Source organism: Lissotriton helveticus, chromosome 3_1 (genome assembly GCF_964261635.1).
Source record: "Lissotriton helveticus chromosome 3_1, aLisHel1.1, whole genome shotgun sequence".
Classification (NCBI taxonomy): domain Eukaryota; kingdom Metazoa; phylum Chordata; class Amphibia; order Caudata; family Salamandridae; genus Lissotriton; species Lissotriton helveticus.
In genome coordinates this window covers 704,780,102-704,807,504 of record NC_136061.1, presented here as the reverse complement: position 1 = coordinate 704,807,504, position 27,403 = coordinate 704,780,102, and the positions used below count along the sequence as shown (strand labels likewise).

The window sequence follows — 27,403 nt, the reverse complement described above, 5'->3', positions numbered from 1 at the left end:
AACTTTGCTCCATAAGCAGTTGTGACACATGGAAATCCGTATCTTCAGTAAGCCTCACTTATCTTACAGAGAAAACGTTGTGAATCAATACTATCTAATTTTTAACAAAGAAAATTGAAATGAAACCTTTAAAAAATAAATATCAATTTTCTTGAAAAGCAAAACACATTAATAATCATAAAAACCTGGATTTTGAGACATGAGATCAGGTCTTCACCTTGTCTTGGTCAGATTCATACACCAGATGCCTGGCTTCAGCTTGCGCATGATCATAGTCTTGAGGAAGAATCCAGTGCCGGATCTCATCTTTATCCATCTTTCCATCTTTATTTAGATCTCGGAAATCAGAAAACTGCTCACGTTCACTCGCTACCCAATCAGGTTCTGGTCCACCTTCCTCATGGGCAAACATGTCCGCTGTGGAAGAAAGAGAGGAAGGGGAAATTAGCCCACATCTGTCAATTGTATATAGAACTGTAGGTGAAGGGTCAGAACTTGGGTATTGTGCTGCTGGTTTCTCACCCGGCCCGGACACGGAAAGGATTGACAGATTGATAGCTCTTTCTCGATTCTGTGGGTGGTGGTGCATGGCCGTTCTTAGTTGGTGGAACGATTTGTCTGGTTAATTCTGATAACGAACGAGACTCCTCCATGCTAACTAGTTACGCTACCCCCAGCGAAATTAAACTTTTCGAGGAAGGCCGATGGCCTAATAATGATCTAATGACTGCCGCCGCTATTTATGGATCCTAATGTGCGTTCCATTACCGGTACATCTACCTGCTCCTCCAAACTAATGCGATATAGGCTATACATGTGATTAAGTTTAAGACAACAATGATTTATCTTTTGTCCTGAAGATGATGCTTTATACTGTTGTGAATAGCATCGAAACGTCGTCGACACTAAAAACACCATATGCAATATGATTTTATAATATTGTAATGATCAATGGTGTGTAACTGGTTATCTAAGTCTGTCATAAGTGATTACAAACATACAGACATATTTTATACCCTGCCTTTGGCCATTCTGTTTTTCGTTGGTTTGTCTTGTGTTCTGTGGGTCACGGCTGTGGCCACTTGTTATTTAAGGTTTTGAATCACAATTAATTGAACCTACATGAAAATAAATTCTTGCCCGGCTGGACAAAAGACATACGATACATTTAAGCGTATGATTATTGTGTTTCTCTATTTTTCCTTCCAAAATAGGGACCATTGTTCTTTAAAATAAGCTGTGTTTCTAGTGAACACACTGAAATGCCTTTGCAAAGCACCCTCATAATATTTTCAAGTGCATTGGGGAGAGTGAAGAGAAAGGTGTTCATAAAAGTTTTTCAATTTTCACTAATTTATTTACATGCTAAGCACAAATACGGAACAGTTATTAGATACACAGACGTGCATGACTTCTCGTATACCAAAAAGAGACTATGGTGTCGCATACAACTGAAGTGATTCATTCAATATGATAAACAGTAATGTCTTTAATTTCTTGGACCAGTTTGCACTGTGTATTCACCTTTCACTCGGAGTACATTCTATGGTCAATGGAACATACTTATAAAGTGTAACATACATTGTAGCTTCTTGGCGCTATATACTCTGCACATATAACTTATAAGGTGACTCATGCTGTATTTGTAATACAACAGTTAGGTTGCAAAACCGTTCTAATGTTTGGGCCTTTTATTATTTATTTCTATCGCTTTGAATTTGTATATTTACTGACTGTTCAATTGATTCAATGTACAGCAATTACTCTAACCTCTCACACATTTAGCATCATTGAGATATTGTTGTTTTAAATAGTTATTGCCTATGTTTTTTTTTTTTAGATGATCGGGTTGCTCCTCTCTCTTTAACCTTCTTACTGAAGACGTAGCGTACCTGAAGTGGCTGCCTGGGAAGTAACTGTGGCTGTCTTGACCCATACGATACGCAGTGCAGGAATACCATCTGGAAAGGGTACTCCAGGAATGAATTATATTAAAGAGCACAGCAACATGCAGTAGAGGACTCACAGGCCTGTGTGCACTGATCAGGGCACCGTAGCACACAAGAAGCATTCAGGAGGAACGGATGACCTCTTTCAGATCCAGCTTGAAAGGTGAGGTTCTTTCCATATCTAAACTAGGGCTCAGAAGATTGCCTGGTTCAGCATTAAGGCTGGTAGTACCTTTGGTAAAATATCAACAAAATACACATGGAATCACAAGTTTTAACTGAGCAGTTCCCTTATCTTTCTTTGTAAAGTAACAGCAATGCAGAAAGCCTATCCAGTTATATTAGCTCTCCTCATAGATATTCAGTGTTCATTGTCTGCATTAGTTCCTTAATCTGTATGAAATAACATCCCTATGAAGCCCACTAGATCCCCTGGTATGGATGGCCTAGTGGCTGAACTCTATAAAGAATATGGGAGGGTCTTGATCCCTAAGATCTAGCAACTTACTATGGAGGCCGGCGAGAACGATATATTGCCAGCCTCCATGCGTGAAGCGCTGATTGTGATGATCCCCAAACTGCGCCCCAGTTCCTATAGGCCTATTTCTATGTTGAACATAGATCTTAAAATTATTAGCCAAGTACTGGCAAGTAGACTGCTTCCGTTCCTCACACAGCTGGTGCATGATGACCAGTCCAGCTTTATGCCAGGTAGGAATGCATTAAGGAACATCCGCCGTCTCGCACATGTCATGGAATCACTGGGGGGAAGTGCCCAACAGAGTACCTTGGCCTTTCTGGATATCGAACAAGCGTTGGACTTGATCCGATGGGTATACTTATGGCAGGTGCTTATAAAAATGGGGATAGGTGAAGGGTTCGTGCACTGGATGAGGCTGCTCTATGCCCAGCCTGTGGCAAGGGTTTGCACGGGTCGGTACGTCTCGGATGCCATGACAATAGACAGAGAGATGCGACAGGGGTGTCTGCTCTCCCCTTGTTGTTTGCCTTGGCAATGGAGCCATTGGTAAGTCATCTTCGTAAGGTGCTCCAGCGGCAGGGCATTATAGTGGGTCATACAGAACATATTGTATCACTGTATGCCGATGATGCATTGGTGTACTTACGCTGACCGACCCAATCAATACCAATGCTGCTTGCGGCTTTAAATCAGTTTTCCAGGACCTCCGGACTCTGCATTAATAAATTAAAATCACAACTCTATGCGATTGTGTCGGAGAACGTGAGGGGCAGAGTCCAGCTTCCTTAGCTTCGGATCCCGTGGGTACCGGACTCACTACGCTATCTTGGAATATGGATAAGCAGAGATAAAGACACCTTTTACGAGCATAATATGGGGAGGATACTCAGGGGTCTTCGGGGCAGCATCACCTTCTGGGACACACTCAAACTCTCAATAATGGGGAAGATGCCATAATAAAAATGGTAGTTCTGCCTAGACGTCTCTTCACAATGCAGAGCTCCTTCTTTGAACTCCTGCATCAGATATTTAAACAATTAGACGTACTGCTCACAAACTTATTATGGAATGGGAAACGCTGTCGGGTCAGCCTAGAAGTCATGAGGTGCAAGTGGGGCAGGGGAGGTTTGGAAATCCCAGACTTAAAGCTCTATTATTTTGAGTCACAATTGCAGCATGCCATAGCCTGGTTAGACACGGACCCTTCCTGGGAAAGGTCACTACTTGCTGACACATATGGAGACCGACATTTAGGAGCACTCCTTTGGACTACAGGGAGGCAACGGCAACAATGTCCTCCATTGGTTAGACTATTAGCTGCAATAAGGAACCGAGTGGTCAGGAGGCTTGTTCGGGAATGGCCTTATGCCCCAGAGGCCGACTTCTGGCTTATGCCACCCTTCGCTCAAATAGACCTGGTCATGTCAACTGACAAGTGGAAAATAGGGGATTGCCTAATGCTATCTGACCTCTACCCGGAAAACAGATTCTTTACTTATCAGGAAGCGTGGATACCTTTGAATTGGGACTAGGGCAATTTTTGCAATATGTCAAAACAGCGGCAACGGCTCGGCAATTATGGCCTACGTTTCTAGAGGCTCCAGGGCACACCCACACCCTAGTCACTATGATTGCCATGGCTGGAGGGTGGAAGCTTGCAACCCACCTATAGGGGGCGCTAAGGGATGATAAAAAGTGTCCGCCCATCAAAGTAGAGGAGAAATGACAGCTGGTGGGTCCACAGGAGATTACGCCAGGAGACTGGGAGAAAATTCATGAAAGCGTACGCAAGGTGTTGGTATGTAATAGATTAGAGCAGATACCGTATAAATATAGTACATATGACCTACCTTTCACCTAGGCGGCTGCACGCTATTGATGGCTCTAGAGATCCAAAGTGCCCTAGATGTTAATATGCTCAGGCGGATTTTACGCATATGGTATGGACTTGTCCAACAATTCAGATATACTGGACGGCGGTCCTGGAGGAATTGAATAGAATAACGGGGTGGACAATTGCCTTGGATGTGCGTACCTGTCTCCTAGGTTTAATTCTCCGTGACCCCAAACGCAAGACGAGCAGGCGGTTCATGGTTTTGAGGCTCATAATAGCTAGGAGACGCATAGCGATCCACTGGTTAACTCAACGGGGGCCGCTGCTAGCTAACTGGAAAACAGATTTGAGAGAGTGGGCATTGGCTGAGGAGGGGCATATGCGTAGCACTAGAAGAGATGCTAAACTTCCCGAAGTGTTGCTGGCGTGGGGGATGAAGCTACAAGAGATAGAGGACCATGACCCAAATTCCACACGGGCATCACCAGTCGAAGAACACCACACTAGGGCTGTGACCCACAGTCAGGAGGGGAGACAAGAGGAAACCCATGACTGATTTTAGGATAGACGGACCCAGAGTTGAGTGGACCTAGTATGGGTGGGGGGGACTTTTGGGGATTGCCTAGTTAAAGGTTTTGAAAAATGTTGAATTGGAAACCATCTTCAAGGGAAAGTCTATACTATAATTATCCCTATGTTTGTCATTGGAATATTCATTGAGCCAACTGTTACCTACGGGATATGTAGTTGTATGTGAACATGGACTATACTCTTCAAAAAGCAATAAATAAATAAAAAAAAAATCACTATCAAGCCAAAAAACACAAAGGATTAATGTTCTCCAAAACCAAAGAAACAAACTTGGCGTGTAGGTTCTCTGTTTTTTAAATCTGCCATTCAGTACTGCTAATTAGATGTCCAGCACAATGTTAGAGTGATGTGGCAAACGTATTGCAGAACCCAATAAGTAGGAATAATGGCTAGGATGACAGGTACCTTTCGGGTCAATAAAAATAATGGCACGAGGTCTTTACTCCACTTGAAGCAAAAGTAGAATGTGGTGGCACAAATGCTCTACGTGGAATCGAATCACAGTGAAGACGTCAATCAAACACCTAGATAGCAGAATTTTGAAATGGTAGCTCCATCTAAAATGATATTTGCTATATATTATTAATTCAAGCATTCCATCCATAACCTCGTTGCTGTTGCAGTTGATGCCCTACGCGCAACGGGTATGCCTAGATGTGAGCCCTGTGCTCACTGTGCCACTGGAATCAAGCTATACTGGACTGAGGAGTCCTTATCATGGTGAAACCAGTCCTAGGTTGCATGTATTCTGTTCAGGGAGGACCTGTCTTAGCAGTTCCGGCTGGACTGTTCCCATGAGGAGCAGGGTCAAGGCTAATTTGTATAGGACTGGGTCAAAACTGAGGAGGCATGGTGGGTGAAAAACCATGGATTGGGATGTGGCGCAAGCGATTGCCAGTGGCTGAGATTAATTCAAGCATTCCATCCATCACCTTGTTGCTAATGCAGTTGGCGCTTTAAGTGCAATGGGTATGTCCCGACTTGTGTCCCGTGCTCACCGCGCCACTGGAATCAAGCTGTACCTGGCTGATGAGCACTTATCAGGGTGAAACATTTCCAAGGTTGCTTGCATTCCATTTTAGGGAGGACCTGGCTTGGCATTTCGAGCTGGACTGGTGTTCCATGAGGAGAAGGTGTCAAGTATGTGGTCCGAGTTATTGCATGTGGTTGAGATTAATTCAAGAACTCCATCCATCACCTTGCTGCTGTAGCAGTTGATGCTCTTTCTATATTATGCTAGCAAACACCTTAATAAGCTAAACGTACTGGAAAACAGCAAATAAACAGGCAGGCAACTCAAACAATACAGATGAAAAACCAGATAGCGCACTAACCAGGTGTACTTGTGACTGTAGTTAGAGTTTCTGTGTTTTAAAGGAAAGAAAACAAACTAGGGAATTATCTTCATTTCATGAATAATCTGATTGAAGCAGGGTACTATAAATGTAAAACGAAGGCACTTAATGATCTGAACTAACCCCCAGATTCATCAATCTCATATTCTGCGATTCCTAAATTGCGAGAAATACCGAATCGCAATTTAGAAATCGCAGAATGGGATTCAAGAAAAATTGCGAGAAAAAAGAGTTTCTGAAAATCGCTGAAAATTCGCAGAATTGGCCGATACCCTTGTTGAAATTGCGATCTCGCAATTACCGAAATCGCAAATTGCGATCTCGCTAATTGCGAGATCGCAAAAACGGGTAGTCACATTTTGAGCACAGTGATGACATCACAACCAGGAAGTAGGCAGGTTCCACCCCCATTCTGCATTGTGAGCCTGAAGTGGAAGCAGCATTGCTCAGAGCTCCACTCTAGAGTACCTCCAGCTGAAAACCAGGAGACACCCCACTGCAGAACATGTCACAGGAAGCTGCAGGGGAAACTTCCTCAGGAAGGAAAAGGAAAATTTAATTTTCGGAACAAGAACTTGAATATCTCATACAGGGAGTGTGCAAGGACCACGACCGCCTCTTTGGGAAGGACTCAAGAAGGGTGCCTGAGGCCGACAAAAGGAGGATTTGGGTGCGCATCCGCGCAAAAGTTAATTCTGTGGGAGTGACCCAGCGCTCTGTGGATGATTTGAAAAAATGGTGATACGACCTCAGAGGGCGGGTCAAGGAGAGGATCGCAGAGAGGCTGAGGGAGCGTGTCGCAACAGGAGGAGGAGAGCCCACTGCCCCACCCAACACCTCACTTGAGGACCGAGTAGAGGACACCCTGAATACCCAGGCATGCGTGGGGGTAACCCAGCTTGACTCCTCCCGACCCACCCAAGATACACAAGGTAAGTGCCATGCGACTGCGACCCTGTCCCCTAACAATGGCCATGACCCCAGATCATCCCATTAGAAACCCCAGTCATGCAGCCAAAGCACACCACAAAAGCCCTATTGCATTGTAGGACATGTAGTCTGACCACAATTACCATCTAGCCCCATACAGCCAGACCTGTTCAGTGAGAGTCAATCCTGCAGCGAGTCAGGGAATGGTAGCCTGCATGCATGTAGCAACCTTCAATGTGTAAAATACATGTCATTAATCAATGTCCACTTTACATCACAGGTGGCGCTGAAGTACCCAGTACAGATAGCGATGCCCTACAAATTGAAGACATTACTGAGGACACCGAGGGAGACGTCCATCCATCCCCACAACCAGGACCATCAGTGCAAGCTGTCGCACCAGCGGTAGTACCACCACCTGCCCCTGTGGACAGTGCCAGCTCAGCGCCAACAGGCGCACCACAACCACAGCGTGTGACTCACATACCAGTGGGGCTGACAACAACAGCTGCAGCACGACAACAAACCCACCGCACTGCCGCTGTGAGGAGCCAGTCCGGCGCCGTGCAATACCACACCACGGGCTGGCAGGGGGGTGAATGTGCGGGCACCTGGGCTCTCTATTGAGCGCCGTATGCTCCACGTCCACCAGACACAAGCCCGTCATCTCACAGCAATACATCTACAGCTCAACAAGACCGCTAGGAATGTTGGGCTGCTGTCAGACAGGATGGAGAGGATGACCGCTGCAGTGGAGGCCAACACCCAGGCCATGTATAGCCAGCGGGAGGGCAACCGGCGCAGACACCGGCAGCTGCTGTCTGTGTACACGCGGTCAAATTATATCATAGGGAATGCCACCTCCCAGCTCTCACGACGCTCCTTGGCCATGCAAGTGCAAATGGTCCAGTGCTGCCAGGATGTCGCAAGGGCACTGGAGCAAGTGACCACTGCAGTGCAGGGTATGCAGGCAAGTGGCCACGGCCAGGCGGGTGGGGGGGATGACACTAGTGAGGCTAATTCAAGCCACAGCAGCCAATTCGTGCCACTGGTGATAGCACCCCGCCGCAGCACTAGGCCCTCTGCTGCCTCACGGGCATATCCGGAGGAAGAGCTGGAAAGAAGATTGGGAGCGTCCGCCCGGAGGCGCCATTGAACATTTGTAAAGTACCACGAAGGGCCATGCTGCTGAGACAAGCATGCCCTCCTCATATACATGGGACATTAGACTCAATATGGCTCTCATTTTACTGTGTGAGAAATTCCCACTTTATTGTGCAACAAACAATAACAAATATTCTGTTCAAGTTAATCTGACTCATGTCATTATTTCTATTGTCATGCATGAGTGAAGTGTTGGGTGAGGGGAGTGGGTGCACTAGAAACAGTTAATGGTGATATGGTTGCGGCGCCTGTGTCCTTCTGCAGGATTCTCCCCGCATGCATGACGCACATGTGCAGGTGGTCGGTTGTCCCCTTCCGACTGCCAGAGATCTCTACAGGTATACTGCACTTGGTAGCAATGTTGTGGAGGATTGCACAGACGGCCACGATGCGGCAGCAGACCTCAGGCTCATATTTGATGGCCCCACCAGTCTTGTGAAGTATGCGGAATCTGCTCTTCAAAAGGCCAAATGTCCTCTCAATGCAATTTCTTGTGCGTATGTGTGCAGCATTGTAACGCCGTTGCTGTGGTGTTGCAGGGTTGAGGTATGGGGTGAGGAGGTACTCACGGAGACCGTAGGCGCTGTCACCTAAATGAAAGGAGCAGAGGGTGAGTGCCTGTTCTGCGCAGCTACATGATCACAGTGTACTATTTGGGGGCATGTGTACTTACCTAGTAGGTGTCCTTCGCCAAAGTCTCCCCTGGCCAGTCGTGTGTGAATGCCGCTGTGCCGGAATATGAAGGAGTCATGTGTGCTCCCCGGGTATTGTGCCACTATGTCCGTGATGAAAGTCTTAGCGTTGCAAGCCATCTGGATATTGAGGGAGTGGTAGGACTTGTGGTTGCGGTACATGTATTCCGTTTGTGCTGGTGGGCAGATGTGGATGTGGGTACAGTCAATGCATCCTATTACATGTGGGAATTGCGCAACGTTGTAGAAATGAAGCTTGGTCTCATTCAAGTCCTGTTGGCTGGTCGGGAATGAGATGTAGTGGTGTAGCCGGGTCAGCATAGCCTCCAGGAAACTCCTTAGTTAGCGGGACATGGTGCTCTGGGATATCCCCCCTGCAACAGCGACTATCCCCTGGAAGCTTCCAGAGGCCAGTAGATGCAGGCTGCACAAGACCTGGACATGTGTGGGCACGGCATTGGCCCTCCTTGTTGGGTGCTGCATCAGGGGGTCTGGGTCCCGGATCAGCTTGATGATCATTGCCCCATTCAGGCGGTACTTGGAGTAAATTTGCTACGCAGTTTGGCCCAGAAGGGTGACCCGCTGGCGGAATATTCGCTCCTGGATCCTGTGTCTGTTCCGTGCTGCAGCCTGGAGCCTTCGTTGCCTGACCACCATGTAGAGTCCTGGCATTGTGAGAGTCCTCATGCTCCTACAGTGATTCCTTAAGTGTGTTTGTTCAGGACTGCACCTGTGGCTCGCTAGGTTTTAAAAAAAAAAATTTTTATTTGCTTCATGGTTACCACCTGCTTTTGGTTCTCCTTAAATTGCGCGTCGCAAATAGCGATTTTCCGCTTTTTCGATAATTGCGAGTTTTCATGAATTGCGTTTGTGATTATTTAAATCGCAAAACAAATCACAGAATCCATGGATTCTCGCTATTTCCCATTCGCTATAGGGGTTGCTCCTAGATTCTGTGATTTATTTTGTGATTTTGCTATTTTAATTTTGCCAATTCACAATTTCTGTGTTTTTCACATCATGAATTGCTTTTCTGTTCATTGCGATCGCAATAGCTAATTCGCAGCTTTTGCGATCGCAATTTTGCTTGATGAATCTAGCTATAAACTCTTCGTAGGAGATTGCAGCCCTGATTACAACAGGGCCGGAAATCGTGGGTTCAAATTGTGCAGGGTGGCGTAATTAGCAGTTACATAATTTAAACATTATGTTTCACATCCTAGAATGAGGAGTGATGTGCAATTTGTGAATAATTTCACCCATTCAGTCGGTCCAGGAACAAACAGAGCAGGTGCAAACAGAGTTCACCGTAATTTGAACCTGCAATTTGTAGCAGTTTGGACACAAGAGTTTGTGCCCATAAGGCGGTTCGGGCCTAGTTGTGATCAGGACTATAGTCAGCAGCAGTGGCCTCAAAGGGCTTATAATTTGGTGTATAAACTGTTTTTTTGTCTACAACCAATTTATCCAAGAATGATCTCTTTAATTAAAATATCCTTAAATCAGGGTGTGAAGATATTGCAGTTATGAATGATGGAAGGGCGTCCAGTCAAAACCTACTGGACTAAAATTTCAAATTGTAAACAGAATAAGGTCAAATCTCCTGCCAATTATTTTGATTATTTGCATGATGTGTTTAAATGTTATTCTTGTATTTTTCAAACTGCTGGAAGTGCTGAAGATGCAGTTGTTGCTTTTGTTCAGAGTCTGCTGAGCAGAAACAACTCCACACCATCTGTACTTGGTGGCAGACCAAGGGTTTAGTTGAGCTTGTCTCTGTTGTTAACCACTGCTTAGCAGTGAAAGAAAGTAAAAAAGGAGTCAGATGAATCTAGATTGATGTCTTTGCAAATGCACCCATTTCACCAGACTATGAAAGGGAGGGGCAAGTTGGAATGCGCAGAGCAAGCAAGAAGTGTGGGCAGTGGGAGGGAGAGTGGGACAAGCCAGGGATGGGGCCTGAGAGTGTCAGCCTCACCGGGTGGTTCTTCATGCTTCAGTTGTGGACAGTTGTATCACTGGAAAAGCAATTGCTCCAACATGATTCAATGCACACCTTCAACCAGAGTTTACACAATGAGTCAAAAACAAACCTTATTAGTTCTGTTGCTAGACAATCTGCATTGAAAACCTCTGAATTACTACTTTTTGGCTTGTCCACACATGTCTCCCACCATGTTATGATCCCTGGGCCCTATAACCAGTTAACCATCTTTCAGCTGAGCCCCTCTATCCTATGAACCTATTGAGAATAGACAGTTTGTGGAAATTGAATTAAATGGTCTATTTCACAGGTGATAATGCTTATTCAAATTTGCCAAAAAGCGCTCCGAATGTAGTTCTGTCCGTCTCATGTCAAACCTCTGATGATGTTGATGAAGCTGAATGTAAGAATAATGCACTGAAATCTATTCCCGACTTACTTTACCTTGAGGTCTGAACACGCAAATGGTGCTGCCAGCAGAACCTGAGCAGATTACGGTAGATTCAATGAAGAAACTGCCCTGTACTCCCAAATAGCCATTAAGTCCCGAAGGGAAAGCAATAATCAGGCCTCTTATTTGTGCCTTTTTCAAGCAAGGGGTTCCAGTGCCAAAAAGTGTCTGCAATACTCCTGTTTTACTGATATAAAAGCCTGATAGAGACACATACAGATTTGTGCAAGACTAGCAATCTGATAATGCTGATGTGATACCTAGTTTTCTGTTGTTCCTAAATTCACATCCATACTGTCTCGAGGTCCTGCCACTGCCAAATGGCTTACAGTATTGAATCTGTGTTCACCCTTCTTTTATATCCCTATTCCCCCAGTAACCCAGTGTCTCTTTTCATTCCTATTCTCAGGGGCCCAGTAAACATGGTATTGACAAACCAGGGGTTTACTGAGTTACCATCTATCTTCTCTCAAGCACTCAAGAAAGATCTGTGGCCCCTATCCACTGATCTTTCAAGGGGCATTCCAATGGAACCCATTCCTTTTGATGATATGGAACTTATGGGGTCATTATGATGCAGATTGCACCGGTTCTATGGTCCTTTCAGAGATGGTCGGCCCACAGTGATCTCGTTGGAATCGGTTGGTCCAACCACCGGATTGCAATATATGCATCGTGTACTCCTACCGACTGCTGAGAGACCGCTGACTTTGACAGCAGCCATAGGGCAGTGCAGGGATCTCCGACTGCTGTTTGGATTATAATGTGGGTTTCCGATGACCCGACCAACTGCCTAGAATCATCAGAAACTAAAATGTTGTTGTGCATACTCAACCAGTTCTGCTTCTCCCTAATAATCTTCGCCATGGATTCCTTTGTCCGGTCTCCCCAAGCAGCTGTACCCCGATGTCTAAGATCCTGTGGAGCCCGGAATGCAGGTAACTCCTTGTGTGGTATGTATCCCCATTGGCTGGACTGTGCACATTCTGCCACACTCCAGCAATGGGGTACATGCAGCACAAGGCATATCCTCACATATGTCATGCATGTGTGGACAATTCACATGTTTTCTGTGATTTTGTCTGCATTTGCAGCGACATTCGAGGATATGTGCACCACCGTAGATGAGACTGCTGTGGCAGCAGCGGATGCATCGTAATATGGCGGGGGAACTTTCCCAGTCCCTCTGCCCATAGTAGTCAGTGACTGCTGTTTCCCTAACCAAAACCTCACAACCCTTGCTATGCACCTCGCTGATACTGTTCATGGACTGAGGTTTTGATATCCTTTTCTAACCCTCCTTTTACTCCTTTACTACATATACTTTTTTTTCAGGTGATGGATATATTCTTTCTTCAGTATTTTTCTTTAATGTTTCTTAATAATAAAAAAAATAGGTTTTTATATTATTATTTTTTTATCATCTGGATGTGTTGTTTGACTAATTGTTGTTTTTCTGTTATTTTCAATCTTATCGTCCTCACCATTTTTTTTATCTGAATTGGACATTTTATTCTATTTGTTGTAATACATGGCTGTATTAATCTGATAATTAGTTATGTGGCCTTGAGGAAGCGACAATTGAAACAGTTGGACATTTCTTGATTACAAAAAAAAATATCTACAACAGGTAATAGACCTTTGAAATAGAATTTGTTTAGTCTTAGTATACAATAATTGTCCTCTGCACAAGCAGGAGATAAAAATAGTACTTAGTACAGATTTTGATACCTCAAGCACTGTCTTTTTGGTTTTTTTCCTGACACTTGATGGCAGTGGATAGGTTTTAATCTCCTTGCTCCTGCAATTTATTATTTGTGAATGGCTTTTAATTTTGCCCACCTTATGTGCCATAATTGCGCCCACATATGGTGCCTACATACCAAATGTTTCATGGAGCGTAGATGACCAGATTGATCACATTCATGATAGCGTTAAAAACAAAATTAAAGATGGCTATAGTCTTCGTGGATGGAGTTTGTGGTCTTGGTTGAAGGGCATAATGTGGGGACTAGGAATGAAGATACTAAAGATAGATTTCGCTGTTTTCCTTTCACTTGTTTTGCTCTACATACTCATAAGGGTTTGTATATGATCCACTAATTGCTTTACAAGAAATATATTGCCTTCTCCCTCTTTCCCCCTCATGGAGGATAATATAGATTGATATTTTGAATATATCTCGTTTAAATTTCCTAATGAGGATGACTTGTCTCACAAAGCAAACAGACTTAAGATAATTGATTTGATAGATTTGCTTTGAAAATTGCACTCATTAGTTCTAAATTGAGGGATTGTGGAATTTAGAAATATTGCCTCAGCGTAACTGTAGCAGTTGCAGCCATGTTTGCTCAATGCTTAACTTATAATACCAAGTTGCGCTCATCTCTGACATATAAAGTAATACTTACATGCCTGGCATCAGAGTCAGGATTATCAAACTGCCTGCTGATCTATGAACGTTTACTTTCTTGCGTCAGTTTGAAATGTCAAGTGTGTACTATCCCATGATGTCAGTTTATACACCTCTATAGACCTTTGTTTTAGTTTTATCACATGAACTCTATTACATTCATGTTTATAAAAACATATTCATTTATGGTCTGTTCATGTGTTAAGCTCACATGGTTCACAGGGGATACTCTTGTCGCCAACAAACAGATTTCTTTTTTTATTGTAAACATTTTCGGACTTCTAAAATTGAAGATCAAAGAACAGATTTCTTTTACATCATGAAACATTTTTTTGATGTGCTGAAATATTAGTAAAATCTAGAAGCACTACTTCTCGATTCAATTCTTTTATTTCCAGACTTTTGTATTTGCTTGTTCTTTTTGAAACATTAAACAGACAAGAAAATACTACTTGGAAGTGTAAGTGCAGGCAATGGCACAATTTGTCATGATAGTGTCAGGTTTACTGCCTTGATGTCGCAGGAGCAAGAATGCTGTCGGGAAGTGCACAAATACATCTTAATTTTGGGTCATGCTACCAATAAGTATGTAACACCTTGCAGCATGAATGTCACCCTCGGTTTTACATTGAAGTTAGTATTAAATTTTTGCTAGTTGTATCAGGCCATGGTTTTGCCTGGCTATGATAATGCATTATGAATATACAAAGAATAGTTGCATCTCTCATTAATACTATATTTTGTATAGTTGAAGACTTATCCTATTACTTTCTTGATTTACTTCTACCATATAAATATATTACCACACGCACAATTTCACTGTGTTTGACCAGTAAGTGTCCAAACCTGACGTATGTTTTTATTTCCGACTGAACTTACCATGATATTCTAACTTATGAGTAAGTATTAGAACACATTCACCTCGTTAAGCCCTATGCAATAATTCACTCGTTTAATCGTTGATGTCACATTCATATCTTCGAAGAAGTTTGCTTCCTCTCTGTTGACTAAGTGGCTTAGTAATCTGAAATGCCATACAGGCATGGGGGTGGATCCTTATTATCTGTGAAGTTGGAACACTAATCAACAAGAAAAAATACCTCACAGAATTGTATTTTACAGAAGATCAAAAGGTAAACATTTGTTTGATGTGGGTAGGAGTCAACCAGTTAGTTTTAATTAGTCTTTTAAATACATATTTAGTTATTGAATTAATTATTACCATACACAAGAGCAATCATTATTAGAAACTGACATTAACAAAAAACAAAACTCTTCAAAATAAGAAACGGAAAATAAAAACAGGTGAAAGAACACACCTAAAAAAACATTACATAACATGTGTGCCAAGAAAAAAATGATCTACCATTACCAAAGGTAGTACTGTTGGCTTTACATGGCATTTCAGGAAAAGTTGCTTCATAAGATGTCCATAAAAACACCAGCTACTTTTTGTGCCAGAGTATAGTCCATTCTATTTTAAGTGGTATACTCATAGCTTCAGTAATATGTAGAGGCAAGAGGAAATCTTTATGTAAAGGCGGTGCAATGTGCGTCCTGTGTTGAGTCTGTTTAACAGTGGACAATGATTGGCATCTCTATTTGGCCTTTTTTGGACAAGTGTTGACCCTTTTCGACCCTCTGCAATTCCAGGGTCTCATCAGGATGGAGTAACTGGTAGCATGTATCTGCAAAGTGAGGTGGAAAAATATTTCAGGGTCTGTCCTCCTAGTTATGGTCACCCAAGTGTTTAAAATATGGTATAGGTAAGCCAAAATACCTTCAAGTCATAAGCAAATCAGCCATTGGTCCTCTGGGCAATGAGACGCAGAGAAGAATACTAGGCAAACTTAGCTGCTAAGTTGATCAGTCGAACGGCCGGAAACAAAAACATGTCACTTACATGTTTTTTTATTTTGTGAGCACAAAGGCTCGGCTGAGCATACAGGGCACAAGACACCAAGAGCTCCTTTTGCTGTTTTGTGGGACACTTCAGTCTGTCCTCTATGAGTTGGAAAGATCCTATTGATCTCAGTTGTGGAGCAATTTATTTAAGTGAGGATTTTCAGTGTTCGCTGCATTATATTTGGTGGTCATGTGTGTGCATCACCATGTTCCTGGTGATTATGATAATAGGGGTTCAAAAGGCCTCCATGGCGATGCTTGTGTTCAATTCATAGTGCCATGCAGCATCATGGGGATTGAAGTCACAATATTAGTGCCTATTGATCGTGAGGTGAGAGCTTCCAGAATGCAAATGGTGAAATATATACAATGATCCATCTCTGTACAGATCCACACATTCACACATTTGCACCGACCAGTCTAGTCATTACCATCAAGTAACTGAACATCTGCCCTGATATTCACCTGTGTATCAATGGTTTGTGAGAAAATTCTAAAACCCAGGTGATCCATGCATAAAATTATTGAGTCAACCTCAATGCAAGGATGTACCTGATCACAGAGTTATGGAGACAAAAGGAATAGATGCTGGCAATTTTATTTTGCAAAAATATTGGAGTTAGAGAATTTCTGAACTCTCATGAGCTCAACGGTTACTGTGTCGAATCTTAGAATCAAGCTAGCTTCTTTTTTGATTGAAGGGACTCCATTTCGCAACCTCTTGGATCTTTGACTAGAACGTTGATAACTGTTCATGGTGCTGTTACTCAATTTACAGTACTCAATGTAACCACCTCAGAAGGATAAATTGATGCGTCTGCCATGCCGGGATTTGAACCTGTGACCCCCAGAACATCAAGTTCACCAGGGGCAATCCTTTAACTCTCTAAGCCATCCTGGCAGCCATGATGATACTACGATTCACCAAGTGGTTTCGTAACCATGTAGAAGTTTCATAAGGGCATGAAACTGAGGTGACTCGCTATATTATTATAAAGTAACAGACTGTAGTTATCTTATCCCATACAATGCTAGAGCCTCGGTGGGGACTGGTCAGTCATGCGCACCCCTTCACTCATCTGCTGGCCCACCATGCACTCTGAGTGCAGGCCTCTCTGCACACTGCGACAGACTAGGCTGACACTACATTATCTCTCATGGCTCACTGTGCACTACCAATTTACTGGGTTGCACACAGCCCCTACCCTCACTGCTTGCTCAAGGTGAATTGTCTTATACTGCTCTCTCCGATGTTTGGGCAGAGGAGCCCTCCTGGGGACTGCAGGACCTCGTCCTGGGCAATTTGTAACTAGGCAGCCCAGAGAATGGAGTCCAGGGACAGAGGCTTCCAGTCCGTCCCAGGCCAGATGGAGCTCTGGTCTGAATTTAAATGTGTTTTGGGACAGTCAAACAAAAGTGTTAAACAACGTATTAGATCAGTGAACAGTGGAATGTGGGAGGCAAATGGTCAATAATTGCTGGTATAGGCCTTCAACTACAAGTTATGTTTGTCTTTCTGTTTCTCCATTTTAAATTTAGCTCATTCTATCCTCAAAGGGCGGAATGCTCCAATAGCCAAACAGTCCTTCTGCCTCGCAATAAACCAGTTGTTAAAGGCTCTCGTGTGACCTCTAACTCACAGGTTCACATCCTTTAGCAAGAAGCATGGTCTTCAGCAGTGGCTATAATGGTATATTGTGATCTTTCAACCCTATTTCATCAAGCACTTGCAATCTGGGGTAATATGGATTTACTGTGAAATGGTGCAGGCAACATAACATAAATATGGAGTAGTGTGGCTCACTGGTTAGAGGCAGCAGGCCTGAGAGCAGAAGTCAGCCCGGGACCAGGGTTCAATTCCCGACGCGGCAGGGTCGTGGACCTTGGTCAGCGGACTTGATAATTCTCGCTTCGGTGCTTACTCTAATCAGGGGTTCCACTCGGCAACTCTGGGCATTAGCTTGCCTAATCTCCACAACGGCCCCACCAATTCCGGGGATGCCTGGCTCCACCTTGGGGACTCCCAGCAAGGGACCATCCCACAGGGAAAGCCAGGACGGGTTCCCCAGAGTTATACAGCGCCGGGACGCCCCGTTGCTGGGGCAGCTGTGCGCTTTACAAGTATACTACATTTACATTTACATATGTGTCAGGACCAGTATTATGCAGAGCGTATAATTACATATAAGGAGCCGGAAGGATACATGTGCTCCCTTTTTTTTGTAGAGTGTCTACCTTCATTAGCCCTGTTGGTCATTATGGGAGCTGCTATTGTGTATGAAACTGAAGTTGTAGTTGGAATATGTGGGGCAGTGCAAAGGTTCTTCACCTGAAGTATTATGCTCCATTCATGCTTCATGGGTGGGATGAGCACGAGCACCTCTGCCCACATTTGGCAGAGGCTACCCAGACTGTCTCTGAGAATCCTCGGGTTCCTTGCCAAGTCCCACTCTCTCCCTATTTCGATATATAGAGTAGCAGATTCTACCTCATGTTCCATTGTTTCCATCACTCTGCAAGTTTAAACTAAAATGTGTGTCAAATATGCCATGTACATTATGCATTTCGAGATCTCTACAACAGTACTTTGGGATTGCGATCAAGTGGCCCCCTCTAGAATGCCTATTTTCCAAACATTTACAGCATTTCACTGCCCCCCTTTGACAGGTGATGTGCAAGCAGGATGCCTGTTTACCATGACAAACAATAAAACATGTTTTACTTTCACAACCACAAGACTGAACATTGGTCTAGTCAATGCAGGTCTGTCTGGAGTAGTTTCCATTGGTTTAGCAGAGTTAACATTTTGAGAATGTCCTCCCCCATAAGTGCACTATGAATAGTGAGCCTTTGCTGTCCAACATAAGTCATACGACCCCAGATTCTCCATGCTGTCTATTTTTCAGAAGGGTATGGATTTCCTAGATTGTCCAGGACGCCCTCTGATCTTGCTCCTTATGGGAGCTGAAATGAAGGCTGGAAGGGCGTGGGGACACAGGGTGGTAAGGCCCTCGGCCAAGAAGGATCGCTCTTTTTCCTCAAAAATGTTCCTATGCATTTGATGCTGGTTTATGTTGTTAAGCTCCTATGCGGTTCGAAATCAGAAGATACCTCTGACAAATATAGGTTCTCAAATAGCCTACTTGGGAAGGATTCAGAAGGGCACCTTTACCCGAACAGTACTTTCCAGTGGTTTCTAATCTTTCTTTATAGCAAAAAACATACCAAGTGGTATTGGTGGGTCAGGTCCATGGGGCCTCACTTTCTGGCTCTTTGCAGGATTAATAAAAACAATATAAATCACTGCTCACCAGCTCTTTTTGTGGTTCATGTTTACTTGAACATAATGTGAACAGAGCCTATTGCGTTAATGCATCACTAACTAGTTCAAGCAGCCGCTATATTCCATGTGCTACAGATAACGAGGAACTGTCCCCCTCTGGCCTTGCCCCTGTTGTTTTAAATGCTTTACTAGCATTCAGAAATTACAATATTAAATTGAGCTATAACTGCCATGTTTTGTAACCTACATGAAGTCAACGCTGAGGTGTAGGCAAATAAAAAATGGTTTGCTTATTTGGAGAGCATTTAAGATTCACCTAAAAGTGCAGATGCATAAACTATGATTTAGGTAGATCTTTCAGCACTTACACGAGTGTTGACTGGAAGACTGTTGATTGATAAATGCAGGATTACAAATCTCAACTCAGCTGACTCACTAGCAATTAATATTTAAAAAACAGACAAAGCTCACCAATTATCATGCTGAGCCTGAAATGTATCCAAACATTAATATCGTATGGACTCATTAGGTAAATAAGGGTGACATTATTTTGAATTGAGTGGGGAAAATGCCATTTTATATTTAAACAAGGTAGAAGTCCGATCCTTTTTCAGAAAATGTTTCCCGTCGGCACAATGTTTAGCCTGCAGGCTCACTACCTACTGTTAATGTAACTAGTGAATAAGCGAGGAAGAAAATCCTGGAAAGTAGTCATTCTGGGGAAGGGAAAGCTATAACGAGGTAAAAGCAAAGTTAATGCAAAAAATAAACTGAGTCCCACCAAATGGTAGATGCATCAGACAAACAGTGTTTTGCTCCCTTACTTTTCCGCACACACACCTGGCCATAATTTAATGTACTCAAAGATCCAAAAGCCTTAGTATTTTCTTCGCTTTCACTTGTCTTCTCATATACATCTCACACATTGAAGAAGTCGCTGGAAAAAATATAGGAAAGAGTAGCTATTTCAGTAGTCACTTAATCAAGGGCATCACTGGCATTGCAAATTCATCAGAGTTGTAGGACAGCCCAACTGAAAAGAACAAACATGTTGACATGTTTAGGACACTAATTTATAGTACTGTATGGGGTTTGCGGCTTTCTTCAGGACCAGAACTTGTGCTATGGTGCCCCTAGCCTAACACTAATCAAATTAAAGAGGTGTCAGTGTAGGCGCAACAACAAACCAAAACTCAAAATACTCATGGTTTAACTTTTAGCAAAGTCGAGTATTATCCATACTTCGGAAGTCAAATGTTCATCATGAGGAGTTGCAAACTGGGGTCACTTGGCAAATCCTCTTGGTGAGCATTTGACTAGAGAGGTTTACCCCCCTGACTAATTGGTTAGTATAATGTATTGTGAGGTTCGACTGTCCTAAAGTATTGTGATTATTGATACTTTTATCGGCACCCCACTGTGCAGAAATCTTAGAGCACTAGTACACTGGCTGTTGCATGCTAAAAATGATCATTTTTCCCCTCCATATCTACATTTTTCAGGCTTGTGTACAAAGCGGTACAAAAGGGGGTGGTGATGGACGGAGCATCTGAACCAATCAAACACTCACACCCAGTCAGAAGATCTGGGTTTAATCTATCACCGTTCTTTAGCCCACTCTGCAACCCCAGTTCAGACACATATGCAAATCAGTCTGACCCTGTGCCTCATGGGAACAGTCCAGCCCGAACTGCCAAGCCATGCCTTCCCTGGACCGGAAACAAGCTTCCTATGACCGGTTTCTGGCACAAAGAGCCACCTTTCCTGGTAAGTCTCTTACATAAGATGTCCTGCCTCCTTTTTGCCAGTTGTTTACACATCTCTTTTATGACAGATAAATGTTTACATGTGTGGCTTCTTTACTGGGTGTCTATAACAGGGCGCAGGCACAGAGGCAAAGGGATTCCCTCCTTTGCATGGGGCCATGCCACCACGGAAATGAAGGAACACCCTCTAGTGATAGCGCTGGCACGATATGCGCGCAACCACTGTCTGTATTACAGAAAGGGCCGCACAATCATCTGTGGCACTTTCTGTAATACCATAGTGCCCCTGGGGCGCACATGCCCATTGCGCCCCCAGTGCACTTTCAGTAATACTGGCCCAGATGAGGGCTTGGTTTGAAGACAGAGTAAATTGTTCTCCAGAGTGACTTATCGTAATTTTATGAATTACTTATTGTGTGGATCTCATGGGGCAGGAAGATCGAGGAGAACATCGCGGCCGGATAGAGATCCGGACGGGAGCTCCCGGGCTCACATGGGCAGATAGCAGAAGCAGATAGCAGAACGTAGAACGCAGATAACAGAACGGCAGTAAAATGACGGCTCAGATCGACGGTAACCTTACAGTTCTAGTGTAGTGGAATTAGCATACTCAGCGCAGGGAGGGAAAGAAAGGAAACTTACGTGGCTCATCCTCCGAGGGCTTGATTGATTTCACGCTGTGTTCTCTGGCCCGGCTGCTTCCGAGAGTCAGCCGCGGTCTTGACTCAGCTGTGACTCAGCTGTGATCGGCGCGGGCTGTGAAGGGGGGCCGCGGCGCCTCTTGAGACGGTGGGTGATCGAGGCGCAACGGTGGAGTCGGCTCAGTTCGGGGCTCTGTAAAAGGTCTCTGTGGTGGTCTTCGGGAGGGTGGAGAGACCCAGATACACACTCTGGAGTAAGGCGGGAGAGATACTGAGGCAGAGCAGGAAGGCTGACACTAGGATTCACTACCAGTCGAAGGTAACAGCCAGCCCCGGCAGCAAGGGGGCTGCTGAGAAGGAGGAGACAAAGGAAGAACTGGCAGGCAAAGGAGAAAAGCCAAAGGGCAGCAGGGCTGCTAACCCCTCACGGAATAAAACCTGGAAAATTTCAAAGAAAGCCCCTGAGGCCTTTCAAGTAAGTGATAAGTCCGATTATTTTCTGGGTAGCACAATAGTAAAGGTAGAGGAGCTGCTTGTAAAGGAGGGTGTGGAAGGGGGTAGAATTTTGGCTACTGCTATTGACAACGTGGCCATTGATAGTGTCGCTGATAGTGTTACTGACCTAGTAGACAACCTGCCTAAAAGAGGGAGAAGATATTGTTTAAGGAATCGGATCCTTTCAATAAATTCTGAAACACTACAAAAGGAAAAAGAGAAAAGGGAGAAAATTAAAGGAAAAACCATAGTAGTGTCGCCTCCACAAATCCTGGAGTCAAAAGTAGTTCCTAAACGGGCTAAAGCCATAATACAAAAGGTCAAAGTCACCCCCTCTCTGCGTACTTATTTTAAGGTAAAAAAAGACTTGAGAGACCAAAACCTAGAAAAAGAGAGTTTGACCACTCAATCTGAAAAAGAATTGCCCACAATGGCGAGGGAAATCTAACCGCTTTAGTGAGCTGGCGCCATCAGAGCCAGATAAGGAAGTGGAAGTGGAAGGGGCGGAAAACATGCAGGAAAATACACAGCCCCCAGCCTTAAAGGAGAAAAAAGAAGGGGCCAAAAATGCGGATCAATTAATGGAGATTCTGATCACAGAAATGAGATCAAGCTTTGCGAAATCAGAAATAAACCAGCTCAGAACCCAGGGGGTATGTGAGACTTTGGAGACCAAGATGAACTCTATGATGGAAAGGGTCACTACTCTGGAAACTAATGTGGAAGAGCTAGATAAGAGGCTCACCCGTAACGAAAAAACCACGGGGGCTTTGCAGACTAGTGAGAAAGAACTTCGAAATAAAATTGAGTCATTAGAAAACCAGGCTAGACGTAATAACCTGAGACTCCTGCATATTCCAGAGGGCCAAGAGACTGGTGACATAAAGGTCTTCATGATAAACCTTCTAAAAGAGTTTTTTCACTGGATTAAAACTGAAGAGCTCTCCGATTATATACAGAGGGTTTACAGAGATCCTTTCACGAAAAATAAAAACAGGACTAACCCCAGGCAGATTCTTGTAAACTTTAAAACTTATGCACTAAAAAGAAGAATTCTTAAGGAAGCAATAAGTGTGGGATCTTACAAAAAGGGGGAGTGGTCTTTTAGAATAAGATCTGATATTTCTAAAACAACACAAGATCGCCAGTGGCAGTTAGGTCAATACATGCAGGAGCTAAAATCCCTGGGGGCTAATGTGCAAATTAAATTCCGCGCAATGCTGAGGATTATGTGGGATAACCATATGTATAACTTGAAAGAGACACAAGAAGTAGAAGCACTGATAGATACGATTAAGGTGCGAAAAGCCGGACTGTAAAATATGTAAAATAAGAATATCTGCCCATGGTGTAGGGGTCTCGAATAGGCAGGACAGGCCTGCCAAAGAGTAAGGGGAGGGTTCTCCAGGGGAGGGAAAAATTGGGGGGGAAAGGGAGGGCACGTTCGTCACATAAAATATGGTGCACTGGGTGTGGGAGCATATTAGGGAAAAAACTAAAAAATTATGGGTCCGAATCACGCAAAGTACGCAGAGCCAAGAGAGCAAGTGCCCTTCCAACTTAATCCATGGGAATTAAAGTTCTCTCAAGGAACGTGAACGGTTTGAGAGTTAGAACGAGAAGGCAAAGGATCCTAGAATACCTCAAAAATAAGGATTGGGACATAATTATTCTTCAAGAAACCCATCTCTTGTTATCTGAATGGGAGGGAATAATGAAAGGACACCGATGGGTACATTTTTATATATGTACGAAACAAACATATTGTGTTAAAGGTGTAATCGTTATTTTAAAAAAATCAGCAAAAGCGACAATGGAGGCTTACAAAGCAGATGTGCAAGGGAGATGGGTGGTTGTAAATACACGTATTGACGGTAGAACACTGGTGATTGGAGGGTATTATGGGCCCAATATCGATGACCCCATAGCTCTGCAGGAGCTATATGCACACATTCTGTTAGATCCGGTATTGGACAGGAGTCCTCCAAAAAACAGACATACTTTGCCTAATATGAGGAGGTGGCTTAAAACTTATCAAGAAGATTTGGGGCTACTGGATGTATGGAGAGTTAAGGGAGAAAAGACAAACCATCCGTTCACATTCAAAAATAAAAGACTGGGACATTCCTCTAGAATCAATCACTTTTTAATAGATAAAGCACTATTAGGGGAAGTTAAAAAGGTTAGACATTCACCTAGCACCTAGTGGAGAAGTGTGGCTCACTGGTTAGAGGCGGCAGACCCGTAAGCAGAGAACAGCCCGGGACCAGGGTTCGATTCCCGATGCGGCAGGGTCGTGGACCAGGGTCAGCGGACTCGATAATTCTCGCCTCGGTGCCTACTCTAGTCAGAAACCACACTCGGCAACTCTGGGCATCAGCTTGCCTCATCTTCACAACGGCCCCCTCAGACCGCCGGGGATGCTTGGTCGCACCTTAGAGATACCCATCAGGGACCATCTCTCAGGGTGAGCCAGGACGGGTTCCCCAGCGGTCGAAGCGTGGAGATACTCCTCCGGGAGTCGATTCCTAGCGCTATATAAACCTGCAATAATAATAATAATAATAGCATCTCTCAGACCATTCCGCTGTAACTCTGGAAATTGAATTTGATAAACTTCGGACTCGGCCAAGATGGACTCTAGATAAAGTTAAACTTTTAGAGGACAAAATAGTAGAGGTCCTTAATGAGGAAACTTTATTATATTTTCAATTAAACTAGGAACAGACCTCGAGCCAGATTAGATGGGAGACCTATAAGGCGGTGCTCAGAGGCAAAATGATTAGCATAACGGCTCACAGAAACAAAGTAAAAAAGAAGGAAATAGATAGGTTAGAGGAGGAAATACACAGGTGGGAAGAGAATATTAATGTGGAAACATCAGTTGAAATGACAGAAATATTCAGGAAGGAACTAACAAAGGCAAAAAATAATCTAATAAATGTTATAGATTCTAGAATTAAGGAGAGGTGGGAAGCGAGTAAGTTAGCTCACTATCAATACAGAGAGGGGTGTGGCAAGCCCTTAGCTTGGAAAACAAAGACTGACCTACCTAAAAATAAAATCTCAAGTATCCAGGAGGCAAACAGTACTACACCCTTGGTGGAAGAAGTAGATATTAAAAACGCCTTTTTCGACTTCTTTTCACAATTATATAGGGATGATACAATGAGTAACGAGGCTCTAACTCAAGAATACCTCAGGAAATGCGTAAAACAAACTCTGTTGGAAGATCAGTTGGAGAAATTAAATGCAGAATTTACGGAATCTGAAGTTGAAGAGGTCATTAAAGGTTTAAAAAGCGCAAAGGCAGCGGGGCCTGACGCCTTGCCTAATAAATTCTACAAAGCACTGCGAGGGGTGCTGGTCCCAGAACTTACCAATCTGTTTAATGATATTTTTATAAGAGGACAACTTATGCAGGTCAGCTGATTCACATAGATCAGAAAGGGTTTATAAGGGGCAGGCAGATTCAGGAACTCACACATGAGCTGATAGGAGCCATAGATCTTGCTCCCCTATCGATTGTCATCTTTGATGCCGCTAAGGCCTTTGATAGGGTTAAGTGGAGTTTTCTATATAACCAACTAGAAGCCTATAACTTGGGCACTAATTTCTCAAGAGCAGTTAGAGCCATCTACAGCGCTCCAACCTCATGTGTGTTGGTTAACGGGTCCTTAACGGAGAAAATACACATAGAAAGAGGTGCTAGTCGGGGTGCCCGTTATCTCCTATATTATTCAATTTCTATATTGAGCCCCTGGCTTGTGCCTTAAGATCTAACCCACATATATCTCCCTTCATCTGTAGGAAATGGGAAAAGAAAGTCGCGCTTTATGCAGATGACTTAATGATCTATACAAACAACTTGACAGGTTCTCTTCCCGAAATAATAAGTACACTACAGCAGTTTGGATACATATCAGGTTACCAAATTAACCAGCAAAAGACAGAGATAATGTGGTGTTGGAATACTCAGGCTAATTATCCTATGGAAAAATCTCAAATCAGATACTTAGGGATCGCCCAGATAAAGTTTTAATAAGGTACAGTCCGAGGTAAAAAAATTGTTTAATGCTTGGAGCTCTCTCCCTTTGTCCTTTATAGGTCGTTCCAATCTGGTCAAAATGATGATCCTACCTAAATTTACCTACCTTTTTAATTGGATACCATTAGAGTTAAAAAAAGACTCAATAGCTAAAATACAGGGTGAAATCACTAGCTTTATTTGGGCCTCGAAGGGAGCCAGAATCTCAGGGAAGAAGCTGAGAAGGAAACACGAACATGGAGGGATAGCTAGCCCAGACCTTCTCCAATATTATAGGGCATTCCATTTTAAGAATATTAGAGTGCTATTTAAAACATTTAACTGCTTTCCAGTCTACCTGCAAGCAATGACAGGTTCAGAAGGGGACTACTTTCTGTACAAATGTGGCCACTCAAAGTATTTCAAAAAGATCAAACTGAAAATCCTGGGAACAGCCATTAGACTTTGGGTCCAGATAAGACGCTTATAGAAGATCCCCTATTATAGTAGCTGTGCCCCAATTTGGGACTCACCTTGCACACCGGAATGCTTAAAGGGTGTGCTAGTGGTTCCACTGAAAGAAAATGGAATAGTGGAATGGGGTTAAGTACTAACCGGATCAAATATTATTGAGTGGGAAAAACTTGTAGAGTTAACAAATGGAAGTGCTTCCAGCTAGCAAGCTGGGCAAAAACCCTAGGAAAAGATGGACCAGGAAATGCATAATTAGAGGCCAAGTTTCGACAAAGATTTGAGAAGAAAGAAGTAGCCTACTGGTACTGGGCGCTTATCAATGAGGGACGGGAGGATTTCACCTTACCAAACGAGATATGGGGGAAGGTGCTGCCGTCGCAGGATGTCGCAGCACTATGGCAAGTATCTGCGGCTGCATGTGGATATGTGATTAAATCCGCACCTTTGGAAAAAAAAACTTCTTCTTCACTCTGCATAGAGCGTATTGGACAACCAAGAGGCTATCGAAAATCAACAAAGGGAGAATAAGGAGTTGCCCCAAATGCAGTGAAGAGAGAGTGGACGACATCCATATGTTTTGGCAGTGCCCACACCTCCGATCCTACTGGGATAATGTAGGTAAGATCCTCTCCGAGATCCTCAAACAAGAAATTCAGTTGATTCTTTTTGGGGTGAAACTAGAGGATACGGGGGTTTGTAGCCTTAATAAAAGGCTTAGAAATTTACTATTCATGATGGTGTTAGCAACGGGAAATTTGTATAAAGTGGGTCAATTCCATCCCCCCCACAGTAGAAGAGTGGTTAAATTCACTTATTAGAATAAATAAACTGGATAAAGCAGGGACACATAGTAAAAGGTTGAAGTTCTGAAATAATTGGGAACAGTACTGGGCGGAAAGATCATAAGAAACCACGATTCTGAAAACTAAGAGGTCCAATGATTAAGCGCATCAACAGTTTTGATTAGC

General features: G+C 43.6%; 1 protein-coding gene across 1 annotated transcript in view; it reads right to left on the bottom strand.

Moving 5' to 3' along the window:
- The window catches only part of RCN1 (reticulocalbin 1), a 240,320-nt gene that overhangs the window by 12,198 nt on the left and 200,719 nt on the right, over positions 1 to 27,403 (bottom strand). The window contains exon 5 of the mRNA XM_078680842.1: positions 218 to 417. Within this exon, the coding sequence (XP_078536968.1) occupies positions 218 to 417 (200 nt within the window). The remainder of the gene's footprint in view (positions 1 to 217; positions 418 to 27,403) is intronic.